The 22,762-nt window shown below is 36.7% G+C and overlaps 1 protein-coding gene across 1 annotated transcript in view; it reads right to left on the reverse strand.

The window, feature by feature from the left end:
• Nucleotides 1-1,029: 1,029 nt before the first annotated feature.
• The window catches only part of NDUFS1 (NADH:ubiquinone oxidoreductase core subunit S1), a 28,291-nt gene continuing 6,558 nt past the window's right edge, over nt 1,030-22,762 (reverse strand). The window contains exons 5-19 of the mRNA XM_072617361.1: nt 18,548-18,624; nt 17,492-17,573; nt 17,267-17,397; nt 15,574-15,759; nt 14,387-14,521; nt 13,433-13,547; nt 12,764-12,909; nt 12,222-12,350; nt 11,513-11,642; nt 11,052-11,212; nt 7,146-7,300; nt 3,842-4,017; nt 2,635-2,769; nt 2,458-2,530; nt 1,030-1,477 (exon numbers count right to left, since the gene is read on the reverse strand). Coding sequence (XP_072473462.1) covers nt 1,386-1,477; nt 2,458-2,530; nt 2,635-2,769; nt 3,842-4,017; nt 7,146-7,300; nt 11,052-11,212; nt 11,513-11,642; nt 12,222-12,350; nt 12,764-12,909; nt 13,433-13,547; nt 14,387-14,521; nt 15,574-15,759; nt 17,267-17,397; nt 17,492-17,573; nt 18,548-18,624 — 1,923 coding nt within the window. The 3' untranslated portion in view covers nt 1,030-1,385. The remainder of the gene's footprint in view (nt 1,478-2,457; nt 2,531-2,634; nt 2,770-3,841; nt 4,018-7,145; nt 7,301-11,051; nt 11,213-11,512; nt 11,643-12,221; nt 12,351-12,763; nt 12,910-13,432; nt 13,548-14,386; nt 14,522-15,573; nt 15,760-17,266; nt 17,398-17,491; nt 17,574-18,547; nt 18,625-22,762) is intronic.

Consider the following 22,762-nt stretch of genomic DNA (forward strand, 5'->3'; position numbering starts at 1 on the left):
GTGGGTTTTCCATCCTACCTGACCAATATTCATTTGAGGACAGTCCTTCCCCTTCTTGTACTCTTTTATAAAACATACTTCCCTCACCTCTCATTATGTTTTCTGGTGAAGTTTAGAAAAGATTTTTGCATAAAGTTTAAATCTGATATATAATTTACAGCAACTGTGGTTTTACACTGGGTAAATTTTGAAGTGATATCTAATATCTAATATCTTATTCACTAATATCTAGTGAATAAGATCTGTGGATCCAGAGTTGCTGTATCCAGATGTTTTTTTGTTTTCATAATAGGGCTGATGTTCACAATTCAAAGGATCTCTCTGGCATATCAGGAAAACCAATGGCTTCCCAAATCTAGGGTGATGGACTTTATCACTATATGCAAAAAATAAAAAAGTTCTCAAATGCAAGTTTTTTGGGTTTTTTTTTTTAAATACACACTAACCATTCATGATGTTTCTGAAGTTGGGCTATAATTATTTCCCAGTTTGTAACTTTTTTTTTAACTTTCTCTTTGCCATGACAATGGAAAGTTATGAAACCTGATGACTTTGTCTTCTAATACTAGCACAGCTGACTACGGATGTAAAAGATTGTGTTAAATAATAAGGAAGATGCGATCACAACTGGAGTTTCCTCAAACTATGACATGCCTTATTTCTGGGTCTCTGTTTTTTTATTTGTGTTAACTTCTTTATCCCTTGTAACTTCTCTTACCTACCTCACACTCACAAAAATCTGTTCTAGAAAAACAAAGTGCTGCACAGCAATTAGACAAAAAAGAGAACAAATGTGGGTATCAGCAAAACTTGAAAATGTAAATTCCCAGGAATAATGGATCACAACTGCCTAAAATGGATATATCTGGTGTATACTTCTAATACATGAAAGAACTTCTCTAAAAATGACGAGAGAATGCTTAAATATTTTTCAGTTATAATGTAAAGTTCCTAGCTCTAGCAAGAGATGATTTCTAACTTTTGCCCTCACATTTTATCCCTGTAATAAATTTAACTGACACATGAAGATATAATAAAAAATTTTCAGTTCTCATTTTCAGGATTTTCTTTGTATTTGCTTTTACAAAGACTTCTTATTAAATCTTTGCTGTCACACAAAAGAATATCCCTATTTGTATTTAATAAACTATGTAATTAATGTTTGTACACAACCGAACATTTCAAATGCATACATATTTCTTGACACAGTAAGCTCTTTGTTGAATATAATTTCCAAGTAAGCACTGGTGTATAAAACCTTAAATATTACATTATTCAGACTGTTTTTATAGAGTGATGAACCTCTAAGGGATCATCGCAACATAATTTTGTCTTTGTTAGCATCTGCAGCAAAACTGGGTTTCCATTCACTTGTGTGTGATGTTTCAGCATATGGATGGCTCCTCTACTGCCTGAGCACCCTCAGTTACAGCTTTCACACACTTGGCCATTGTCTGTGATGCTCTGCTAATAGGATCTGCGAAGATATTGAGAAAAGATTTTATTTATCTATTTTTAAATAAGAAGCATAAAGTCAGGCTTAGAAAAGTTAAAGAAGGGGTCAATGTACTACGTATACTATGAGGTCAGAATGTCGACCAACATATTTTGGACACAGGGAGCTAATCACATAATATCTTATTTAAATATAACATGTTCATATACGTATACTTATTATCACATATTTAAATATGCTGATATATACTTTCATGAGCTATCAGGGAGGTGATCAGTCACAATGGCCCAATATTACTACTACCTTTGGCCTAGATGCTGGATGCTACTTCTCTAATATTTTGACCTCCAATACATTTAAGACATCTCACTTAAAGAGAGGGCATGACAAATTTAGTTTGGATCTAGAAGTCAGATGAGTTTTCAGTTTTCAGATGTTCCCATAGGGCATTGGTTGCCAACCTCAAAGACCTAAATTAGGGTCACCAAGGATATAGAGCAAGATCTTGAAAGATCCTCTGGAATGCTTAAAGCAGCAGCTAAGTAGATTTGGCCAGGTACTTACTTCCTGGACCATATATGGAATAAGCAGAAATTCTGGTGACCACTCACTATGGTGATTTGGTTCCTGGGATATGTTTAGACTTTAACCTACATTCCTTAACATTTTATTAAAAATATAAATGTCCCTTAATTCACTTTATTTTATCTTAAAGCTCCAAAAAAACCTGCCCAGTAGCTACTCCAAAATATTACCTTAAATTTTGCACTTTAAATCATTTCACTATTTCTGGATTTTTAAAACTAAACCTGTGCTAGGGAGCAATTCAAAGAAATTTTACTGACTGAAAAGATGAATTAATAACTTCTAATATTCAAGTATTTTCCCCCCATTTTCCTTATTTTCTAGAACCACTTTAAAAATAACAGCTACCAGTAGCTCTATTGACCAATTAAAAGGTAGAAAATAGATTCTGAGAGTGGCTCTGCCAGCCTACATACCTGTCATATAGAAGTCTTTTATTGTGAGCTGAGGTGGAACAAGAGGCTGAGCAAGCAGCTTTTCGTTCACGAGCTACAAAAAGAAACAAGAAGAGCAGAGAAATCCAGGACCATGACAGGATGGGATTACACTAAAAGGCTACAAACCAAACAACACCCAGGGCAAGCACTTTATACCTTGGCCAGCTCACTTGCTTCTTGGAAATAATTAGCTCCCTCCACATGGTCATACCGGACCAGGTGAGGAGACACCTCTTCCAATCGATCCCTCACTTGGTCCAGGGTATCATAGGGAAGAGTCATGCCAGCTATCTAGAAATCATCCAGACAAAAAGGAAAATGCTGTTATGATGCTAAAAAAAAAAAAAAGATCTCTAATTTTATTTAACATGAACTAAGAATATCATTACCACTTGGTATTTATGTCCATAAGCGATTCACTTTTTAACCACTCACTTGGAACACAAGAGTTATCAGAGCCATAATCTACACTGATATTGCATATTTACACAGGAATTTGTGGTAACATAAATAACATCGTGAGACAGGAATCAAAATTATTAGGCCCATTTCCAGATGAGGAAACTGGAGTTCAGAAAAGCTGAATGATTCACCCACTAAAACATGGCTACTCAATGGCAGAGGCAGGGCTTGAAGTCAGCTGTTCCAATCCTGATCCTCCAAGGATCAGTGCTGTCTTCACTTTCTGCCGTTTTTTCAGTTGATTGTTTTGTCCTGATTGTAACATCCACAGATAACATGCCCTTAAACAGGAATTCATTTAAAAGTGAGTGATAATTAGAGAGGCAGGAAGGGAAATAGGTGCAGAATGCTGCATGTACTTTCAGATGCAGTCAACATGTGCACTGATTGATTTTGCTCAACTTTTTTTTTGGGGGCGGAGAAGGAAGTCTTATTAGAAAACTCACAGATTGGATAGGAAGGGTATATTCAAAAATTACTGATATAAAAAACAAATGGCATAAAACTTTTAAAAAGGAAATGAATTGTTAAAGTTAAATTTGAACAAACATTTGCTCACCCTGGTGATTAATCACTTATAATAATTATGTAGAAATTAACCTTTTCTTTTTCACTACAGATATTTTTTCACAGTAAATGTAAATGCAGTGATATTATTTTGCTGTCTTTGGGAAACTTTACCAGTGCTGTATATGTCTTTAACAAAAAGGAAAGGAAAAAGAATAATATCAGTTCTGAATGTTTAGGCTCTTTCTGAGAACACTTTTTATGAGGAGCATTCCACAGTGATTTCAGACTTCACTTTAGACTTCTTTGAAAATCTTTGCAACCTGATGTATACACTAATGTTCAAAGCCCTGATTAGCAGCAGTCTCATTTCGAAAAGTCTTAAAAATCATACCTCAGAGACAGCCCGGATAATTTTCCAATCTTCTCTTGCCATGCCAGGAGGTGTCACTGCTACTTTAGTCTGCTGAGCTCTGCCCTCTGTATTGACATAAGTAGCAGACTTTTCTGTGTAAGCTGCTCCTGGGAGTATAACATCAGCCATAGGAGCTCCCACATCACCATGATGTCCTGCCAAAAAAAAAAAAAAAAAAAAAAAAGGAAACAAAATAAGTTTAAGTAAAAAATACTTTGATACAATGCATCAGCAATTTTCAAGTAGAAAAAATGAGAACTTGGCTATTATCTCCTAAATTTCATTTTGATTAAGAAAAAAATTACTCTTTGGCATAAGTTTAAAAAAAAATATCTCATTTATAGATGTTTAAAATTGCACAAAGGTACTTTCCTGAGGCAGAGGATGCAGAGTTAGATGGGACCTAAGAGGGTACCCAGTCCAATACCCCTATTTTCTAGATGAGTAAACCAAGGCCCAAAGAAGTTAAACCACGAAGGTGAATGACAGTGGGATACAATCTGAACCCAGGTTTCTGACTCTAAAGCCAGTGACTTTCCCAAAAGGACACAGAAGCCCAGTAAAGGGTAAACGATCCAACAGTCACCTGAGAGAAAAGATGGGATTTGAACCTAGGTCTTCTGGTTCCAAACCCTTTTGTTACATTGTTTCTGCTGCCATTAAAAAAAAAAGGATCGCTAAAGAATGGAGTCCTCACAAGCATCATTCTGTATACAGAAGGATCATAAATACTGCCCCTTTTCTTTCACATAGTACATCTGGTTATAAAGTAACTGTATTAAAGGCAGCAAGTTTGGAGTTAAAAGCCTTTGATCTGAATCCTAGCTCTGCCCACAAATCTCTATGATCCTGAGGATGCTCCCTCCAGTTCTGCAGCTCCTCTTCCATAAAAGGGGGTGAATACCTGTACCTGTCTCACTGTGGCACTCTGAGAGTCAAATAAGTAACCAAGTTTTTAAAAACCATAAAGCTATACAAATGGCAGGCCCCTAATGCTCCATGCCACCTTTTCTCATATTAACTAACTTTTAAGTTCCTTGGACTCAGATCAGGAGTGGGGAACCCACAGCCCCAAGGCCACTCAAGTGTGGCCCTCTGTCTGAATCCAAACTTCATTTGAAGACTGAGAGGGCCACATGTGGCCTTGGGGCTGGGGGTTCCCCTCCCCTGGCTTTGATAATACCATCTTATTTAAAGCTTGTATTTCTCTCAGCACAGGGTTTTTTGATGAACAAGTGGAAATGGGGTGTAACTTAAAGTGTGCTGTAGGTAGAAGATATTGATTTGGGTAATTCTCTAGTTCAAAATCTTATTGATGACAGAATCTTAGGAGTTGAAGGGGGACGTTAGAAAGGATGCAGCTTAACCCCCAGCCAATGTAGAAATCCCCTCCACAAGAGTTTGTCCTCAACAGAACTTTGAAGGGTTATGTATAAAAGTAGTTGTACTACAAAAGGGCAAACTTATAAACATCCATGTTTTTATTAAGGATACCACTTTCCTTCCAGGAACACAGACAGCCTAAAAACGATCCTCCAGTCCTCACTCTCCCTCAACCCAATCAGCTGTCAGACTTTGCTGACTGCTCTTTGACATCTTTTACATACATTCATTTCTCTCTCCTCCTATGACCACCTTCCTCATTCAAGCTTTTATCATTTGAGGCCTAAATTATGGCAATTCTCTCTACCTCCAGATTCTCTCAGTGCCACAGATGCTCCAGCGATTCTCTTAAAGAACAGGTCTTACCATGCCATTCTCCAACTCAATAAACTCTAATGGTCTCCTACTGCCTGTGGGATCAAATATAAACTCAGTTTGGCACCAAAAGTCCTTTAGGTACTTGGCTCTTACTTACCTTTCCAGACTTTTTTATTCATAAATGACTCCCCTCCTACCACTCTGCCATGCAGCCATATTAGCCCTCCTGTTCTTCACAAATGCCCTCTATATCCTGGTTTTCCTTTTTCCCTTCAAAACTGGGCTCAGGTTCTACCTTCTACATGAAACCTTACCTGATCCCCCATGCTGCCAGTGACAAAACTGGCCTATCCTGATTATGTATATTCTTCTTTATGTATGTTTTAAAGTAAATATTTTCTCTACTGACAAAATACAAGCTCCATAAGGGCAAGACTTAATTTTTGTCTTTCTATCCCTAACACAATGCCCTTCACACAGTGGTCACTCGATAAAAGCTTGTTGATTTATGGGATTGAGAAGACTACTAAGAGAGAAAGGGAAAGAAAAATAAGGACAAATACCTTTAACAATCTTAATTACTAATAAAAACCTTGAGAAAGAAATCACAGAAAGGGAGTTAGAAGGTTTCAAAATATAGGAGTGTCCTGAGAGGTAAGCCAATTTACTCATTCATATGCACACATATACACTGAGGAAAATTTAAAAAAGGGAGAAAAAAGCATAAAGAAATATAGAAACAATAAGTTGTTAAAGGATAGAATGGCTAAAAAGAAAGCCTTTTATTCACAAATAAATTAGTTTTCAAAATTCACTTCCCCAAAATTCTGAATTTCAAATTTTCTCTCCATTTTCACCCTACCCCAACTTCAGGACAGCATGTATTCTGATTTCCCTAAAAAGAATACCTTTAACATACAGTATTTAACACATGGTTAGCCAGTATATATCCATATGCATAGGAATGAAAGTAGTGTAACAAAAACAGATACTGGAGTGATTTTAGTAAAAAACAAAACAAAACAAAACAAAAAATCCAAAAAACTTTATGGGTCAAGAGAAAATAGTACAAAGCCTGAAGTTAATTAATGCCCCGAGGTACACAATGCTGAAGTTCTAGTTATGTGGACTGAATATTTTAAGAATCAAAGTTAAAGTACTCTCTAGAAGATTCCCCAAATAGCTCTTCATAGCTAAAGGCTAACAATCTAAAGAGACAGGCCAGATTAACATCATTTCCCCCCAGCATTTTTGCCCAGATGATACTGTCTACATTTTATTCTCAAACCCTATATTTCTCCAACATTTGCACACAACAACTTCACGCATAAATATTATAATTTCCCTTAGTGGCTCAAAGTGATTAATTACTCTTATTGTAGCTACTGACTGTAAACATCATAAAACTAAGGTTTATAAGTAGGCCTGATTCCCCCAATATTCAAGAGGAATCTATTTAATTCACTAAATGTATTGAACAATAAATAGTTTGGGGCACATTAAAATAAAAGATGATAAATTCCAAGAGGCATCCTGCCTGTACTGTTCCTTCTATTTCTATTTCAGGGGCAGTGCCAGTTACCTTGATAGACAATGAAGCAATCCTTTGGCAAATCTGAGCGGGTGATGCAACCTTCATCTGCTCCCAGAAGATACAACATTTTGGGGGGGTTCTTCCGAATCGCCTCTACTCCAGGTTTAAAACCAAGGTCCAAAGCAGCCACCTGGCTTGCCACCCTGTGATGACAATAAAATTCAATGAAGCCAATGTCACCTTTGAAACTCTTTCTCCTTTTTCTTGCTCATCAAAAAGATGATTATCAAGATAAAAAGCAATCCCTTCACTGGCAAGGAGGAGAAGATCTGCTGCTCCAGGCCACAAGGTTCTTCCATAGCACACAATATTCACCAAAGGACAACTCAGAAAACTAGCTAAAGACCTTTAACTCCAATGCTCTCTTTGGGTGGTTCCCATTCACCACAGCAAAAGTCAAACATTCTCAATACACATTCATAGGCGCTGGTGAAATGAATACAAAATCTGAGAGATAGGCCTGGCTTAATGACAGCCCACAGTGGAGAAAACTGGGCCTCAAAGAAGTGAAGGGACCTTTCCTGTGAGACAAAACCATCAGTGTCAGATTCTTTCTAGTACTGCACAATTCTGCCAATTTTTTACCAAAGGTACAATATATTGTCTCTACTGAATCCATCAAAAGGATGACCACACATCTGTTGATGGGGTGTGAGAGGTGAGGAAGGAGAGAGGGAAAATAAGATCTGTGATTTCACTGGTGTAGATTATGACTTGCGCAGGGTCACACATCCAGTAAATGTCAAAACCAGACTCTCTAACTACTATGTCACAATATTTCTACTACATATTCTTTTTAAAGAATAGTTATCCTTTTGCACTGTGATTAAAGGCTACGCTTTAGAAACCAAGAAATTTAGAAAGACCCACAAATGTGAGTCAGTGACAAGATGTGGGGCCACAAAGGATGAAGAAAGAATTCATACTTCTAACAATAACCTGGAGTCACAGAAAATATTTTTGCCTTATCACAGGCTCTTTCTCTGATGCCTACAAACACATCCATGTCTCTGTCGTCCTCCCTCAAACCTACATTTTTCTCTGCCAAACTTCCTGAAAGACTTCTACAATTGGTGCCTCTATTTTTTCTCTTCTAAATCCTTGCAATCCAGTTTCCAACTTCATCATTAGACTGAAACTACTTTCTTCAAAGGGCTTCTGATGACACAACCCTTATCTTTCTTGACTTGCATGTAGCTTTGGACACTGGACATGCTTTCCTCCCTGGGTCCTCGTGACTTTCTCTTATCTTTTGCTGGTTATTGATCAGTATTGTGCCCCCAAGACTGTTCTGGGTTCTCATCTCTTTTCTCCCTTGTCCTTGGTGATCTCACCAGTTTCTATGGGTTCAGGTATCTCTCTGTAGTCCAGAATCACTAACCTTTTGAACTGGGCATTCAGGCGGCATCTCAGACTCAATACATTCAAACTCTCCCCTTTTCTGAGCTTTCCTATTGTCCAATGTGCCAACATCCTCCCAAGTCACACAGGTTTACAACTTCTCACCCTTGGCTTCTCTTCCATTTACCTCACAAAGGCCAATCCATGGACAAATCTTATGGTTTCTACTTTACAACATCTCTTACCTCTCCATTCACAGTCATCACCCTATCACCACTGTGTTCCCTATCTCATGTTTCTCTCAGTTCTAATTCATCTTTTACTCAGATGCCACTGATATCCCAGAGGGCAGGAAAGACCATGTTATTGCCCTCCATCTTCCCCTAGGTCCCAATTACCTCTAAGATCATATATGAAGCCCCCTATTTGGCATTTAAGCTCTTCACAACCAGCCGCTTTCTACCTTTCCAATCTTTTCATTCCTGTGACCCAGATATACTTGGTTGACCTATGTTCCCTGTACATATTATTACAACTCCCATCTCTGCCCCTGTGCTCTGGCTTTTCACCCCCTGGAATGCTCTACCTCCCAAGCTCTGACTCTCAGAATCCTCAGCTTAAGTAGACCACTCTCTGGGAGTCCTTTCTTGGTCCCCTAATAGCAGTGCAGCCCTCTCTCAAAGTAAAGTATTCTGTATGTTTTAATTACAATGTGATGTCTCCATAATTAAAACATAGTCTCCTTGAGGGCCAGGACTGTTTTAATTTTTCTTTGTGTCCCCAGTGTTTAGTACAGTGCTTGGCTAACAGAATTTAATAAATGCTTGTTGACTGATTGCTTCTATATTTCAGAAACAATTAAGCTTTTGATGCAGCAAGCGTGACAGTAATGATGTGTATCATGTACTCTCTAAGCTTCAAGTCATTTATAGTTCCTTGTGTATTTCTGAAGTCCTCTGCAAGACTAGGTTCCTGAAAGGCACAGAACATAACTTATTTATCTTTATTCCCTGACAGCACCTAGCATAAGTATACTTCATATAGATATTTGGTAAATGTTTGTTGTTCAAGTTAAAATCAATCCTCTAATCTAGTGAATAGAAAACTGATACTGTTAGTTGTCTGCAAACATTACTAAGAATTAGTATGTAGAAATGTATTTTTCACTACATAATCGATGTTACTGAAAATAAATAGATTTTAAATCATTAGGGGAAGTTTCTGTGAAAGGACACCTAAGGTGAGTTATTTTTTGTAAAGAAGGATTCTTAAACAATATAAAACAAACACAAAAGAAGGAAAATAAAGCCCTTATGTTCTGTAAACCGTGATCTGTGTATAACGAAGATTTCTTAAATTCAGGCACACCTCTACTACGATGTGGTAAGTGTTCTGGGTTGAACTGCTGTGTCGTAGCTCCTAATAAACAGAAATCAAGGGGTGAAATTTTGGTTCTGAATACCCTCTGTATATGAAACTAGCTGCTCTTCTGCCTTAAAAAATACTTGAAAGGAACAGAGGACAAGATTGCTCTGACTAGAGCGTCCATTCTTCTCTCAATAGATGTTGTTGTTCTGTAAAGACCTTTCTCCCTTCCTTCTCGATGAGGAGAAATAGGGAATGTTGAGGTTAAGTCACACAAATTACAAAGACTTTGTGCCCTTTTCTCTGGCTCCACTCTTTCTAAAACTTATACAGATCAACACATACAGCCTGACATATCTGTTTGGCTTTTCCCTCTAAATCCCAGTTAATGGCTTATACTATGATTATAGTATAAGGAGAAAAGAGGACAGGGATAGACATTACAAAAGTACAATATTTACAGTCCTAACAATGTGAAGACAAGCAAAGATAAAAACTTCTCTTCACTTTGCTGAGGCACACTGAAACACCACATACTTAAGGAAGGGTCAAAGGAAATGCCAAGACATTTTTCACTACTATATTAAGGAATGTGAAAATTGGTATACAAATATTCTAAAATTTAACTCATGATTTTACCTCCATCTTACTGAGACAAGTAGAGCACCAGTGCAGAAGTCAGGAGGACCTGAGTTCAAATCTCATCTCAGACACTTGACATTCACTAGCTGTGTGACCGTGGGCAAGGCACTTAACCTCAATTGCCTCATCCTGGGTCATCTCCAGTCATCCTGATGAATATCTGGTCACTGGATTCAGATGGCTCTGGAGGAGAAGTGAGGCTGGTGACCTGCACAGCCCTCCCTCACTCAAAACAAAGTCAAGTGCAAGTCATGTCATTATTTCTCTGATGGCATGGTCTTCTTCAGCAACAAAGGATGAACACAGACAAAATCAATGCAGGAAATATCAATTGCACCACTGTGCTAAGTTTATGCTGACTCGCTTAAATCCTACCAATTAAAATATGTGATTTTTCTTCCCAAACATCAACTGGAATGCTTATTGTTTTATAAAAATACTGAGTTCATTGGCAAACTATATCCAAACCCAAGAATTAGATACTGTACACAATGCATAAAACAGAAAGTACTGAAATTAGAATATGGGTAAAAATTTTCAACAAACCTATGAAGGATATTCATAATTTTCCAATCATCACCAACTTTTCTTTTTATCCTGATCTTCTGTGCAAGGGTAGAAGCAGTTGCCAAAATTGCAGCGCCATCACTTCGTTGGAGTGCTGAGCTGCCTAAAACTATGATTGGTTTTTTGGCTTCTTTCAGGACCTATACAAAATAAACAACAAAAACAGTAATTTCAAAGGTAAGAAACACCTTTAACATGTGTGCATGCATGTGAGCACACACATATGCCACGGTCCCAAAGATAAGAAATTGGCTATTAAAATAACCAAAATCTGCATTTGCCAGAAGATGCTCTAAAGCTTATGTGTACTCAAAACATACTCTTTACCAGCTAATGCAGGATTACAGAGATGTCTTGGTTTATGGTCTTAACCAATATAATGTAACAGCCTGCTAAAGCTATTGGGTGAAGTCTGAATCAATGTATAACTGTGAGAGAACCTGGCTGAATGGATGGCTTCCTGAAGCAATTTCTTGAAGGATATTTGGAGAATCTCCCAGGTGATTATAGCTGTATGTCAGATCAACTTTTGTGCCTATAAGGGCCACCTTTAACTCATTATGAAGCCAGCTGGAATAACAAAGACAATAAGTCACAATAAAGTTTCAATTTTAAGTTAAGTAGTTAAAACCTTATTACTGACAGTCTAATCATTGTACAGAAAATGCTCCATGTTTAGAAAAACAAAACATCTGAATTTGCAATTAAACCCAAACCATTTAACATATCAACCAAATGGACACATTCTCAGGAGAGAATCAGGACATAAGTGAAAAAAAATCTGCACATTTTATTCTATTTTTCCCTACCCACATTCCCCTACCCCTCTCCTGCTATTCATACAAATGCTCTAGTGTAAGTTATAAACTTACAGCAAACAAGCTGTTGCTCTTTCCAAATGCAGTAGAAGACTGAAGGAGCTTTCAAACAATACAAGAAATGGTAGGAAAGTCTTCCAAGGTATTTTTATCATTACAAATCCTAACATGTAGTTTTGTTTTATTTTTTTCTAATACTAGTTCATATCATATTCTTTTAAACACTAGGAACAAACCAATACATGGTTTTATATAAATCACAAAGACAGGTCTGTATAGAAATATAAACAATTATCTTACAGAAACTTATTTTATCTCTGGAAATACCAACCTCTTCCGAAGTCTAGCATTAAACAGGGGTGCCTCAAAACGTGGATTTGTACCAACCAAAAGGACAACATCTGCCTCCTCTACACCAGCAATTGTTGTATTAAGTAAGTAGTTAGAGCGTAAATCTGTGCTGGAAACACAATATACGTATAATGTTATGAAAACTGAAGTGGTAAGATGAGAAGAGAATTTGTGACAGTTTAAAACAATCAAATTTTTTTTTTTTAAAGCACATCATCTAATCAATAGCACCATCTGTGAAGAAGCTATGAAATGTTCTCCAAATTACATTAGTCTTGATCAAGTATTGCATCCATCTAGAGCATCTAAGCTCCTATTATTCTATGCTTGGATCTTTGTCAAGGATGACATGATTATAGGAGCACATGTATATGTGTGTGTGTGTGTGTATTTAGAAGTACTTTTCCTGGCCTTCCAAATTTAAATGATTTTGAGGTTATCTCATTATAATTATTCTCACTTAAAATACATAAAAGATCCTACATGAGACCTTTAAAAAAATCTAGTTTATAAGTTGCTCACCCAGCTCCTGCAGTGGGGAAGACTTCTTCTGTACACAAGGAATCAGAGTCTACTCTATTAAGTAAGTCTTTGATAGATATGAGGGCTTCTGCATCCACCAAACCTCCTGCAATTGCTGCCACATCCTTGCCCTGAACTGCCTGTAACTAGAAACAGAAGAGAATAATATTAGTACATCAACACTAAGTGTCTATTACAGTAGGCTAGATAAAAACAAAGAACCTAGCCATCATTCAAAAGTTCAAAGTTGAAATGTTTTCTAGCAGAAAAAAAGTAGACCAAACTTCTGCTTTTTAAAGGTAATATATTATAAGTTCAATAAACAGCATGGCAGAAAGTCTTTAGTGCTACTCTGTAAAACTGCACAAACTTTAAATACATCTAAAATGTTGGGGGAAAAAAATCAGAAACAAAGATGATGACAAGACCAAGGAACATGATGCTACCTTGATGGGTAAGAGGGAAAGTGGCAGTAGTTTTCAACTGAGGGGTAGATAATTCTCAGTACTTGTCCAAAGCATATGACAATTCCATTTATATGCTATAACCTTGTCCATCAGAAACATAATTCAGGGAGAAGCAGGGAACCAGAGAACATTCCTCTTATTCTTACATGGGAGCCTTTTGAAAAATTACAGTTACCAGAGTTTTTTCATTTTAAGTTCTTACCATTCCAGCTACACGAGAGAGTGCATCCTCCCATGAAGTGTAAGTTAAAAGCCCTTTTTCATTTCTGACCATTGGCTCAGTAAGTCGTTGCCGTTTCAATCCATCATAGGAAAACCTGGACAACAGAAATGATAATATTTACAGGGTCCTCCCCTAAAGGATCAACGATAGCATTCAAGTTTAAAGACTTCACAGAAGAAATGTGACAAAGATACTGCATCGGTTAAAGTTTCCAAAACAATGTAAAATTACTAAGTATTACAACAGTGTTGCCCACCTTTTGGAAATGAAGGACTAACACATAGCAGAAAATATCTGTTTACTAAAATTAAGTATTTTCTAAAGTTCAGTCAACCCTGAAAATACACACTTAAGAAATAAGCTGTTAAATGACAAATTCTGTGAATATGTTAACCAGTTGTACCATTTTTGCTTTAGAAGAATTTTCCTCCATTATCATAAATTTGACAAATGTCAACACGCATGAACATTTTCCTATACAAAGAATACAAAAAGAGGTCCGCATATGAAACCATGAACTGCTATTGTGTTTAACATGGTAGTTCCAACATTTTCCTGTTTTTCTGTGATCACTTTACTTACAAATATTTAACTTTAATACCTCTGTTTACATAGGGTAAAGTATGATCACATATATTTTCAAGATGGAAAAACTTAAGATTAAATTAGTTCTTTGCCAATTGTACAGTTCCTATACAACAGCCCACATAGGAAATGACATGGCAGACAAATAATGGCACAAGAGCCACCCTTTAGATGTATTGTTAATATCAAACATCTTGGTTTAAAGGTATATATTTCAAGTATGCCTCAAAAGTAGGCTTACGGGAAATTGGTGCAGTTGCACATATACATATGTACATATATGTATCTATATATGTATATATATAGATACACACACACACACACACACACACACACACACACACACACCTGGTTTTATCAGAGATCCATTCTTCATTGATGTCTTCATGCATCTTTGGCAAAATCCTCATCACCTCTCCTGTCCTTGTGCTGACAACAATATTACTTCCAAGTGCATCCATAACATCAATAGATTCTGTCTTTCTGAGAAAGGAGAAAGGTGGTCATAAAATTTGTGCTGACTCCAGTAAGGAAAAGTGAATTAGAAATTCAAAAATTAGCTTCAAACCTTAAGAAAACTGGTGTTTCTAATCAATTTCTGACTTTCTAATAATCAAAAGAAGACTTAAGAGAGGTAATTTTTCAAAGTCTACCCGAAAATTTAGTGACAACTTCAATGATTGCTAGTACGGAAAATCAGCTTTGAAAATGATTACTTGCAGGGGCTTACTGACTAGAAGTGTTTTTTGGCTAGAAGAGGACTCTGGGAAGCTGCTAAAGAGCCCCCCCCCAGCTTTGAGAAACCCAAATATTTCCTCTCTGGTAAAGATGTATGTATGTTGATGGTCAGACATTTTGGAAGCATGTCTGCTGACTTTTAATTTCTCTGTATTTTTTTTCAGTTTGGGGTGCTGACTCCCCTGAAACAGGTGAATGATATATGTGCTTGGTTAAAGGATTGACACATGTGCTTGATTAAAGTGATTGTTAACTCCTCAAAAAAACCATAACCCCTACTGCCACAGGAAAACAATGACATACCAAAAACAGAGAAAACAAAAACCTTTCATTTAAATTCATTATCTGTGGATAATCATTCTGGACTTCGTTTGCAAGTTCACTATAGGAATATAATATGCACAGGCTAAATATTATCATAGAATGCAATGTAGCCATTGTCTTGAATTTCTTAAGGATACTACTAAGATCGCACCAAACCAACATAATTAAGTTTAAATAGCTTTTAAGAGTACTTATAAATTGCTGAAGAGGGATAGGGACACGAAATGGAACTCTAATCTCAATGGTATAGAGAACTCTGGCACTTCTCTGAAATTTATAGTCTTACAGAGTCTCCTAGACTACTGAGAAGCTAAGTGACTTGCCTGGGGTAACAGACATTAAGTGTAAGAGGTAGAATTTCAACCTGGCTCTGAGGACAGTTCTCTAATCACTACACCATTTTTTCTTTTTTTAAGTAATAGGTAAATAATGAGAAAAACAAACATAGTGTGCTGGAGATAAAAGACACAAACCTTGTTTCCCAAGGGCGTGCAGTAAAGGCATAGGGCTTAGATGTAAGAGCCCCTACTGGACAGATATCAATGATATTTCCAGACAATTCAGACATGAACATTTTTTCAACGTATGTTCCAACTTGCATTTCATTTCCTCTTCCTGTTGTACCCAAATCATCCACTCCTGCAATCTCACTAGCAAACCTAGTGGATAAAAATATGCCATCAAATCCTCAAATCCAACATTATATACTTTCCTCCAATCATTAGCTTTTATTAAAAGAAAATATTTTTTTAAATGCCAGTTTATTTTCAAGAATAAGAACCTCTTAAGTTTAATTAAAAACACCATCACTGCCCCAAAGTGGTTATTTAACTCTCTATCCTACAAAGAACCTGGAGAACAGAGAAACAAAATTAGAGAACAAAAATATTTTACAAAGTAAACCATTTAGTACTCCCTTCCTTTGGCTACAAAACTTAAATAAAAAGTATCTCCCTCACAGTCTTTCTTTCTCTTTTGAGTTTTTATCCATGCTACTCATTTGATTAATACTTTCTCATGACCTGTGACAACAATGGTAACAACTCTCATTTATATATTATAATCACTTTACAGTCTATGAAGTACTTTACTTACAATCCCATGAAATAAATAGGGCAAGTAGTTACAGATGAATCAAACGAAGTTCAGAGAGGCCAGGGACTTCTTCACAACACCAAGTGTCAAAGTAGAAAATCAAACCTTGCTATCCTGGGTCTAAATCAGTGTTTTTTTGATTATACCCCTTTTCCTTGTATTGTCTTATATAATGTAACTCTTCATGTATTTAAGTGTCAACTCTTTGAGCTAAAGTGTAAGCTCATACAAACATACCTATGTAGGTGCAGGTACATGTTGTCTATTCAAATGTATGTAAACTCCTTAAAGGCAAAGACTATTTTCATTTTTTCTTTGAAATCCAGGCCTGAGGACAGTGCCTGGCACACAATAAATATATAATAAATGCATGCTGAATGACCATCTCCTCTGTGCAATCTTTGCATGTAAAAAGCACTCAATAAATGTTTATTGACATTTGATACTGATTTGAAATTCAACCTAAGTTGAGTAAGTCAATTAGTAACACCTGACATTTTTATAGCACTTTATAATCATAAAGCACTTTACACATTTTTAGGTAATTTAATCTTTACAATAGCCACACAAGGAATGTACTGCAGGTATTATTATTATGGTTTTAAATTGGTACTGAGAGACTATAAAAGAGATGCCCACAATCACACAAGTAAGTTCAATGCAGAGGTGTTTCCTCAGGTCTGGTGCTTTTTCTATCATGACACACCATGTTTCTTCTTTGAATTTCATCTTCTTCATCTGTGTAACAGGAATATTTATACCTGCCCTGCCTAGCTCACAAAGGTACTGTGAGACTTAAATCAGATCAAAGATTTGTAACTTCATGGGCTTAGTCATAGAGAAGGGCTGTTTCACATCCACTTCTTCAAGATGTAGAAGGATTTCTTGAAATAGAGGCAATATTTAAAAAATGACTCTAGAGCTAAACCATTCAGAAACATCATAGAGCTTATCAGGAGACTTTACCTGTAGAAAACTTTATTTTCCATCGTTATTATACAACCACATTTTATAAAAACTAAATAAACAAGGAAATTAATGCATGGGACACAAAAAAAGAAAAAAAATTACCTGATGCACCGAGTACACTGTATACATCTAGTCATAATGGTCTTTACAAGAGGACCAATATTCTTATCTTCCACAGCACGTTTTCCCTCTAAAAATCTGCTTCTATCACTTCCAAACATCATTGACTGATCCTAGATTAAATTGCAGGAGACAGCTAAATCAATGTACTTAATAAAATCAAATCCGAGACAAGCTCAGTATTTTTTATAGCATTAAACAACATACCTGTAGATCACATTCACCTCCCTGATCACAGATAGGGCAGTCTAGTGGATGATTTGCTAATAAAAACTCCATTACACCTTCTCTGTAAGGGAAAAATAATGTGTAAAATTAATCAAATAACCACCATCACCCTGTGTTTATATAATTCTTTTTGCCCAAGAAAGTCAACACATTTCACATATGCTTTTTCCTCAATTAATACTGACCTTTGGATCAGGAGTTGAGGATAAGGGATATAAACCAAATCTATGATTTTAATGGCATATGGAATTCCCACTTGAGGAAACTCTCTCTACCAATGTAGGTTGGCACCTTCTTTGGAACTTATAATCTAAGAGAGTTGCCTAGAGCACAGAGATGTTAAGATATCTGCCCAAGGTCACAAAACCAGGATGTGTCAAAGTTGAGCCTTCACATTTCTGGTTTTTGAGCTGCTGTTCCAGCCATTATACCATGCTGACTTTCCTAACTCAGAAAACTAACAGGCAATTCTTCTTTAAAACCTTGCATTTGTTATTAAACATGAGCCAACATAACTGTTTATTATTTAAGTTATTCTGTTAAACAATTTCAGTTATGTAACCTAAAAATAGTGAAGGCATAGAACGTAAACTTCACTAAAACTTCACTGAAGAACCTAGAAAATTATGAGCCATGACAATAAAAATAGGCCTTCATGTCTCACTTTCCCCACAATTACAAAATCAGACCACTGGTAGTGAAGACAAATAGAATTACATACTACAAAAATGAGTTTGCAAAACTGCATAATTGTGCATGATAGTGCCAATTAAAGTTATCTGGCAATGGCCTCAGGAAAGCAAACTGCAGAATCACAAGCATAAGTTGAGCAAACTATTTTTACTGCCAGCTCCGGCCTATCAGACTCACATCTTTAATATCACCACAAACTGTTTTCCCTGCACTGTTCTTTATTCTCAGTGTCCCAGTCTTTCATCAACCACAAAGGTCAACTTTCCAAGTGTGAAGCTAAATTTTAAACTCATACGACAAAAATTAGAGATTAACACTCAAAATATAGTAATAGTAAAGTACCTTGCTTTCCTGGACTTCTCTGAGTTGGTAAGGATGTTCCAACCCTTCATTACTGGCATAGCACAAGCAGCTACAGGCTGGAATTTCAATGGGAAAACATTAATACTTGTACCTCTCTGACAGTAAAAATAATAACTTATCTTTAGATATCTCAATCCAATATTTCATGTAAAAAAAAAAAAAAGGAATCCGCAACCAGAAAACAAAGTAATTACATGACAAACATGACACAATAAATCCTGTCTTTTGATCTTAGAAATAGTACAATAATACAGAACATCTTTAAATCTTGGGTCCTAGAAGAAAATCTTTCTTCTTATTGAGATACAAAAGAACAATTAAGGTAGTGTCATTTTTCTTAAACCTAGTATTTCGTGGCCATTGTTACTGACATCACTATTGCTAACCTGTCTCCCTCTAATTAAAAACTGAAAAGAAAAAAAAATTCTTGTAACAAATAAGCAGTCAAGCAAAATGAATCCACTCAGTAGATATGTCCAAAATTATGTATGACTTCATCCATCTTGTGTCCATCACCTCTGTCTGGAAAGGAGTAAAATTCTTAAGAACAGATTCTCTGGAAACCCCATTGTTCACTGTACTGACCAAGGTCAAGTCTTTTGGAGATGTTTTTAACAATATTCTTGAACAAACTGTTCTACTGGTTCTGCTCACTTTACTGTGTTAGTTCATACTACCCAGGATTCTCTGAAATTGTCTCTCTCATCATTTAATGAGCAATAATATTTTATTATATCACATGGTACAATTTGTTGAGTCATTAAAAGGCAATCTAAGGCACCCTATTCTATTCTCATTCTTTTCTTTGCCTCCCCAATCCCCCATTCATTTCTCCTTTAGGATGAGGAAGTTTGTCTTAGCTTCAACTATTCCCTTCTGGGTAAAATCTCCCTTCTTAATTCCTCCCTTCCATCCCAGTGTTTTCCCCGTTGAGTTTGAAATATTTCTACACCAAACTCTGTGTGGGTATTCAGCCTTCCTTTGTCCATTTCAAGTAAGGGATATTCATCTTCCTACTTTCTCCAGGTTTCACGTCCCCAATTATAAGAAATATCAAGTTCCAACCTCTTCTTCCTGCCTCTTGCAAGAGTGTATTCTGCCTTTTACCATCCCTTCTTTTTTCCTTCTTCAAACCCTCTGAACAGATCCATTTTACCACGTTTTGCTTTTTAATTGTCAATGCCCTTTGAAAATATTAAGGTTTTAAAGGGACGCTGGCTTTTTTTCCCCTTAGAATCTCAGCAAGACATCATCATAGAGTAGCTCCCAATTCCTTAAATAAATTTAACTTTGCAGGTTTCTCTGGACTCGTGTGTTTATATCTCAAAGTTCCTACACCATCCTGGACTCTTTAACAGGAATGTTTGAAGTACTCTGTTCTAATAAAGGTTCTTCCCCCCCCCGTATCTATTATAATCAGTACTGTAGAGTGAGTTATTCTCGGTCATGAGCCTCTTTCCTCTGCCTTTTGGCCTTTACTAGATGATGCCAGGTATTGAATTATCTTGCCTCTTTTAATCTATGATTTCTTGAAATAGTGTCCAGGCTTTAAAACACAAATCTTTTTTCAAGGAGTCTAATTATTCCTTTTTGGGAGTGGGGAGAGGTAGAATTGGGGTGAAGGTCTAGGTCTCCCCATCTTACCCAGTCTGAAAGTGCAGCAGGTCTCTCACAGACTCAATCCCACCTCCTTTCCATTTCCAACCTGTGCTACCTCACCTCTCCTTGAGCAGAACCGGCCCCTTCCTCTCTTCCCTTATGCTCTGAGGGGCTCACTATATTGGTGTCAGACTTAGTATAGACACCTAATTACCTTAGCTCCCTAAAATTGGGAACTACTCAGCTCAAGCAATTCACACTAAACCCAGCCTCCTGAGGAGCAGGAATTAGAGGTTTGCACCACCACACCAATCCCAATGAGTCTTTTTAAAATTTAGTATTTTATTTTCCCCCAGTTACATGCAAATACAATTTTTAACATTCATTTTTAAAACTCTGAGTTCCAAATTCTCACTTCCTCCCTCCTCCCACCCCCTCACTGAGAAGCAAGCAATTTGATACAGATTATACATGTGTAGTCATGCGAAATATATCCATAATAGTCATGTTGTAAAAGAAAACAGACAAAAAAAACTCAAGAAAAATAAAGAAAGTAAAAAATAGTATGTGTCAATCTGTATTCAGACGCCACCAGTTCTTTGTCTGGGGATGGACAGATAGCGTTTTTCATCCTACGTCCTTCAGAGTTGTATTGGATCGCTACATTGCTGAGAATAGCTAAGTCATTCACAGTCAATCATCTCACAACATTGTTGTTACTTTGCATCAACCCATACAAGTCTTTCCAGGTTTTTCTGGGAGCATCCTGCTCATCATTTCCTATGGTGTAGTAGTATTCCATCACGATCACATACCACAACTTGTTCAGCCATTCCCCAATTGATGGACATCCCCTCAATTTCTAATTCTTTGCCCCCAAAAGAACTGCTATAAATATTTTTGTATATATAGGTCCTTTTCTTTTTTGGTTTTTATTTCCTTTGGGATACAGACCTAGTAGTGGTACTGCTTGTTCAAAGGGTAGACATGATTTTATAGTCCTTTGCACGTAGTTCCAAATTGCTCCACAGAATGGTTGAACTAGTTCACAGCTCCACCAACAGTGCATTAGTGTCTCTTTTTTCCCCAAACCCCCTTCAGCATTTGTCATTTACCTTTTCTATGCTTTTTCTATACTATTAGCCAAACTAAAAGACATGAGGTAGTAAAACTCAGAATTATTTTAATTTGCATTTCTCCAATCAATAGTGAGTTGGAATATTTTTTCATATGGCTATAGGTAGCTTTATTTCATCTGAAAACTGATCCTATCTTTTGATCATATCAACTGGGGAATGGCTCTCATTTTTATGAATTTGACTCAGTTCTCTATATTTTAAGAAATGAGACCTTTATCAGAGAAACTTGCTTCAAAATTTTTTCAGTTACTATTGTTAACCTTATTTCTCTCTATCCCATTCCCCCCATTTATTCTATTTCTCTCCCTTCACTTTGTCCCTCCTCAAGTGTTTTGCTTCCAACTACCTCCCCCTCAATTTACCCTCCTTTTTATCACCTCCCCTTCCCCACCTTAATCCCCTTCTCCTCCTACTTTCCTTTAGGGTAAAATAGATTTCTATACCCAATTGAGTATGTATGTTATTCCCTCTGAACCAGTTCTGATGAGAGTAAGGTTCACTCACTCCCACTTAGCTCCCCCTTCTTCCCCTCCACTGTAAAAGCTTTCTCGTCTCTTTTATGTGAGATAATTTGTCTCATTTTATCTCTTGCTTTCTCTTTCTCCCAGTACATTCTTCTCTCTCATCCCTTATTTTTTAGCTATCATTCTAATGATTCTTAAATTATATCTCCTTGACCTGTTTTCTTGGGTAAAATATTTTTATAACAGATTTTAGACTTTATTTTGTGCTGTCTCATAGAATTACTGATTTGATCTATTCTAGTTTTCAGGAACTGTATTTCTTGAGTAAGACCTAAAACTTTCACTTCTAAGCTATTTATTTTCCTTTCAATTCTTTTCTGATAAATTTTTATTTCACTTGTTATTTATTGCTCCATTTCTTTTAGGTATTTATGTAATCCTTGTGGAAAGTTCATTTTTTCATTACATTATTATTTACAGTTGTTATGGAATTACTCCTCGGGAATCTCTAGTGTTACAATAATCTTTAATACTGGTTGGTGTTTTCTTTGATTTACTTATCTCTCCAGTAAATCTTAAGATTTACTTAAACTCCTGAAGTGGGGCTCTGTGTCAGGGCCAGGATCAGCTCTCTACTACACATTAGCGTAGGTTGTTCATTTTTGCTTGGTCTGTCCTTAGATTCCCACGCTGACATCCATTTCCAGGGGTTAGCCCCTATGCACTAAACCTCCAGATCTTTGAGGTTCAGTGTACTAGATCTTCAGGATCCTTTCTTGCCTTTCAGGGTCAGTTAGAAATAGGCATCCCAGAACCTCTGGGCCATCCAGGTCTGAATGATGCTGTAATGTGTTGGATGCTGCCATTCCTTGGGCCATCGAATATCCCCATCTTGAGACTTCTTGCAGGAGCAAGAAGAAAAACAGGACTCAACTCTCACTGATTGAGACACAGAGTCCTACAGACAACGTGCCCCTCTCCTCTTTCTAGTA

This window comes from Notamacropus eugenii, chromosome 6, assembly GCF_028372415.1.
Source record: "Notamacropus eugenii isolate mMacEug1 chromosome 6, mMacEug1.pri_v2, whole genome shotgun sequence".
Taxonomy (NCBI): domain Eukaryota; kingdom Metazoa; phylum Chordata; class Mammalia; order Diprotodontia; family Macropodidae; genus Notamacropus; species Notamacropus eugenii.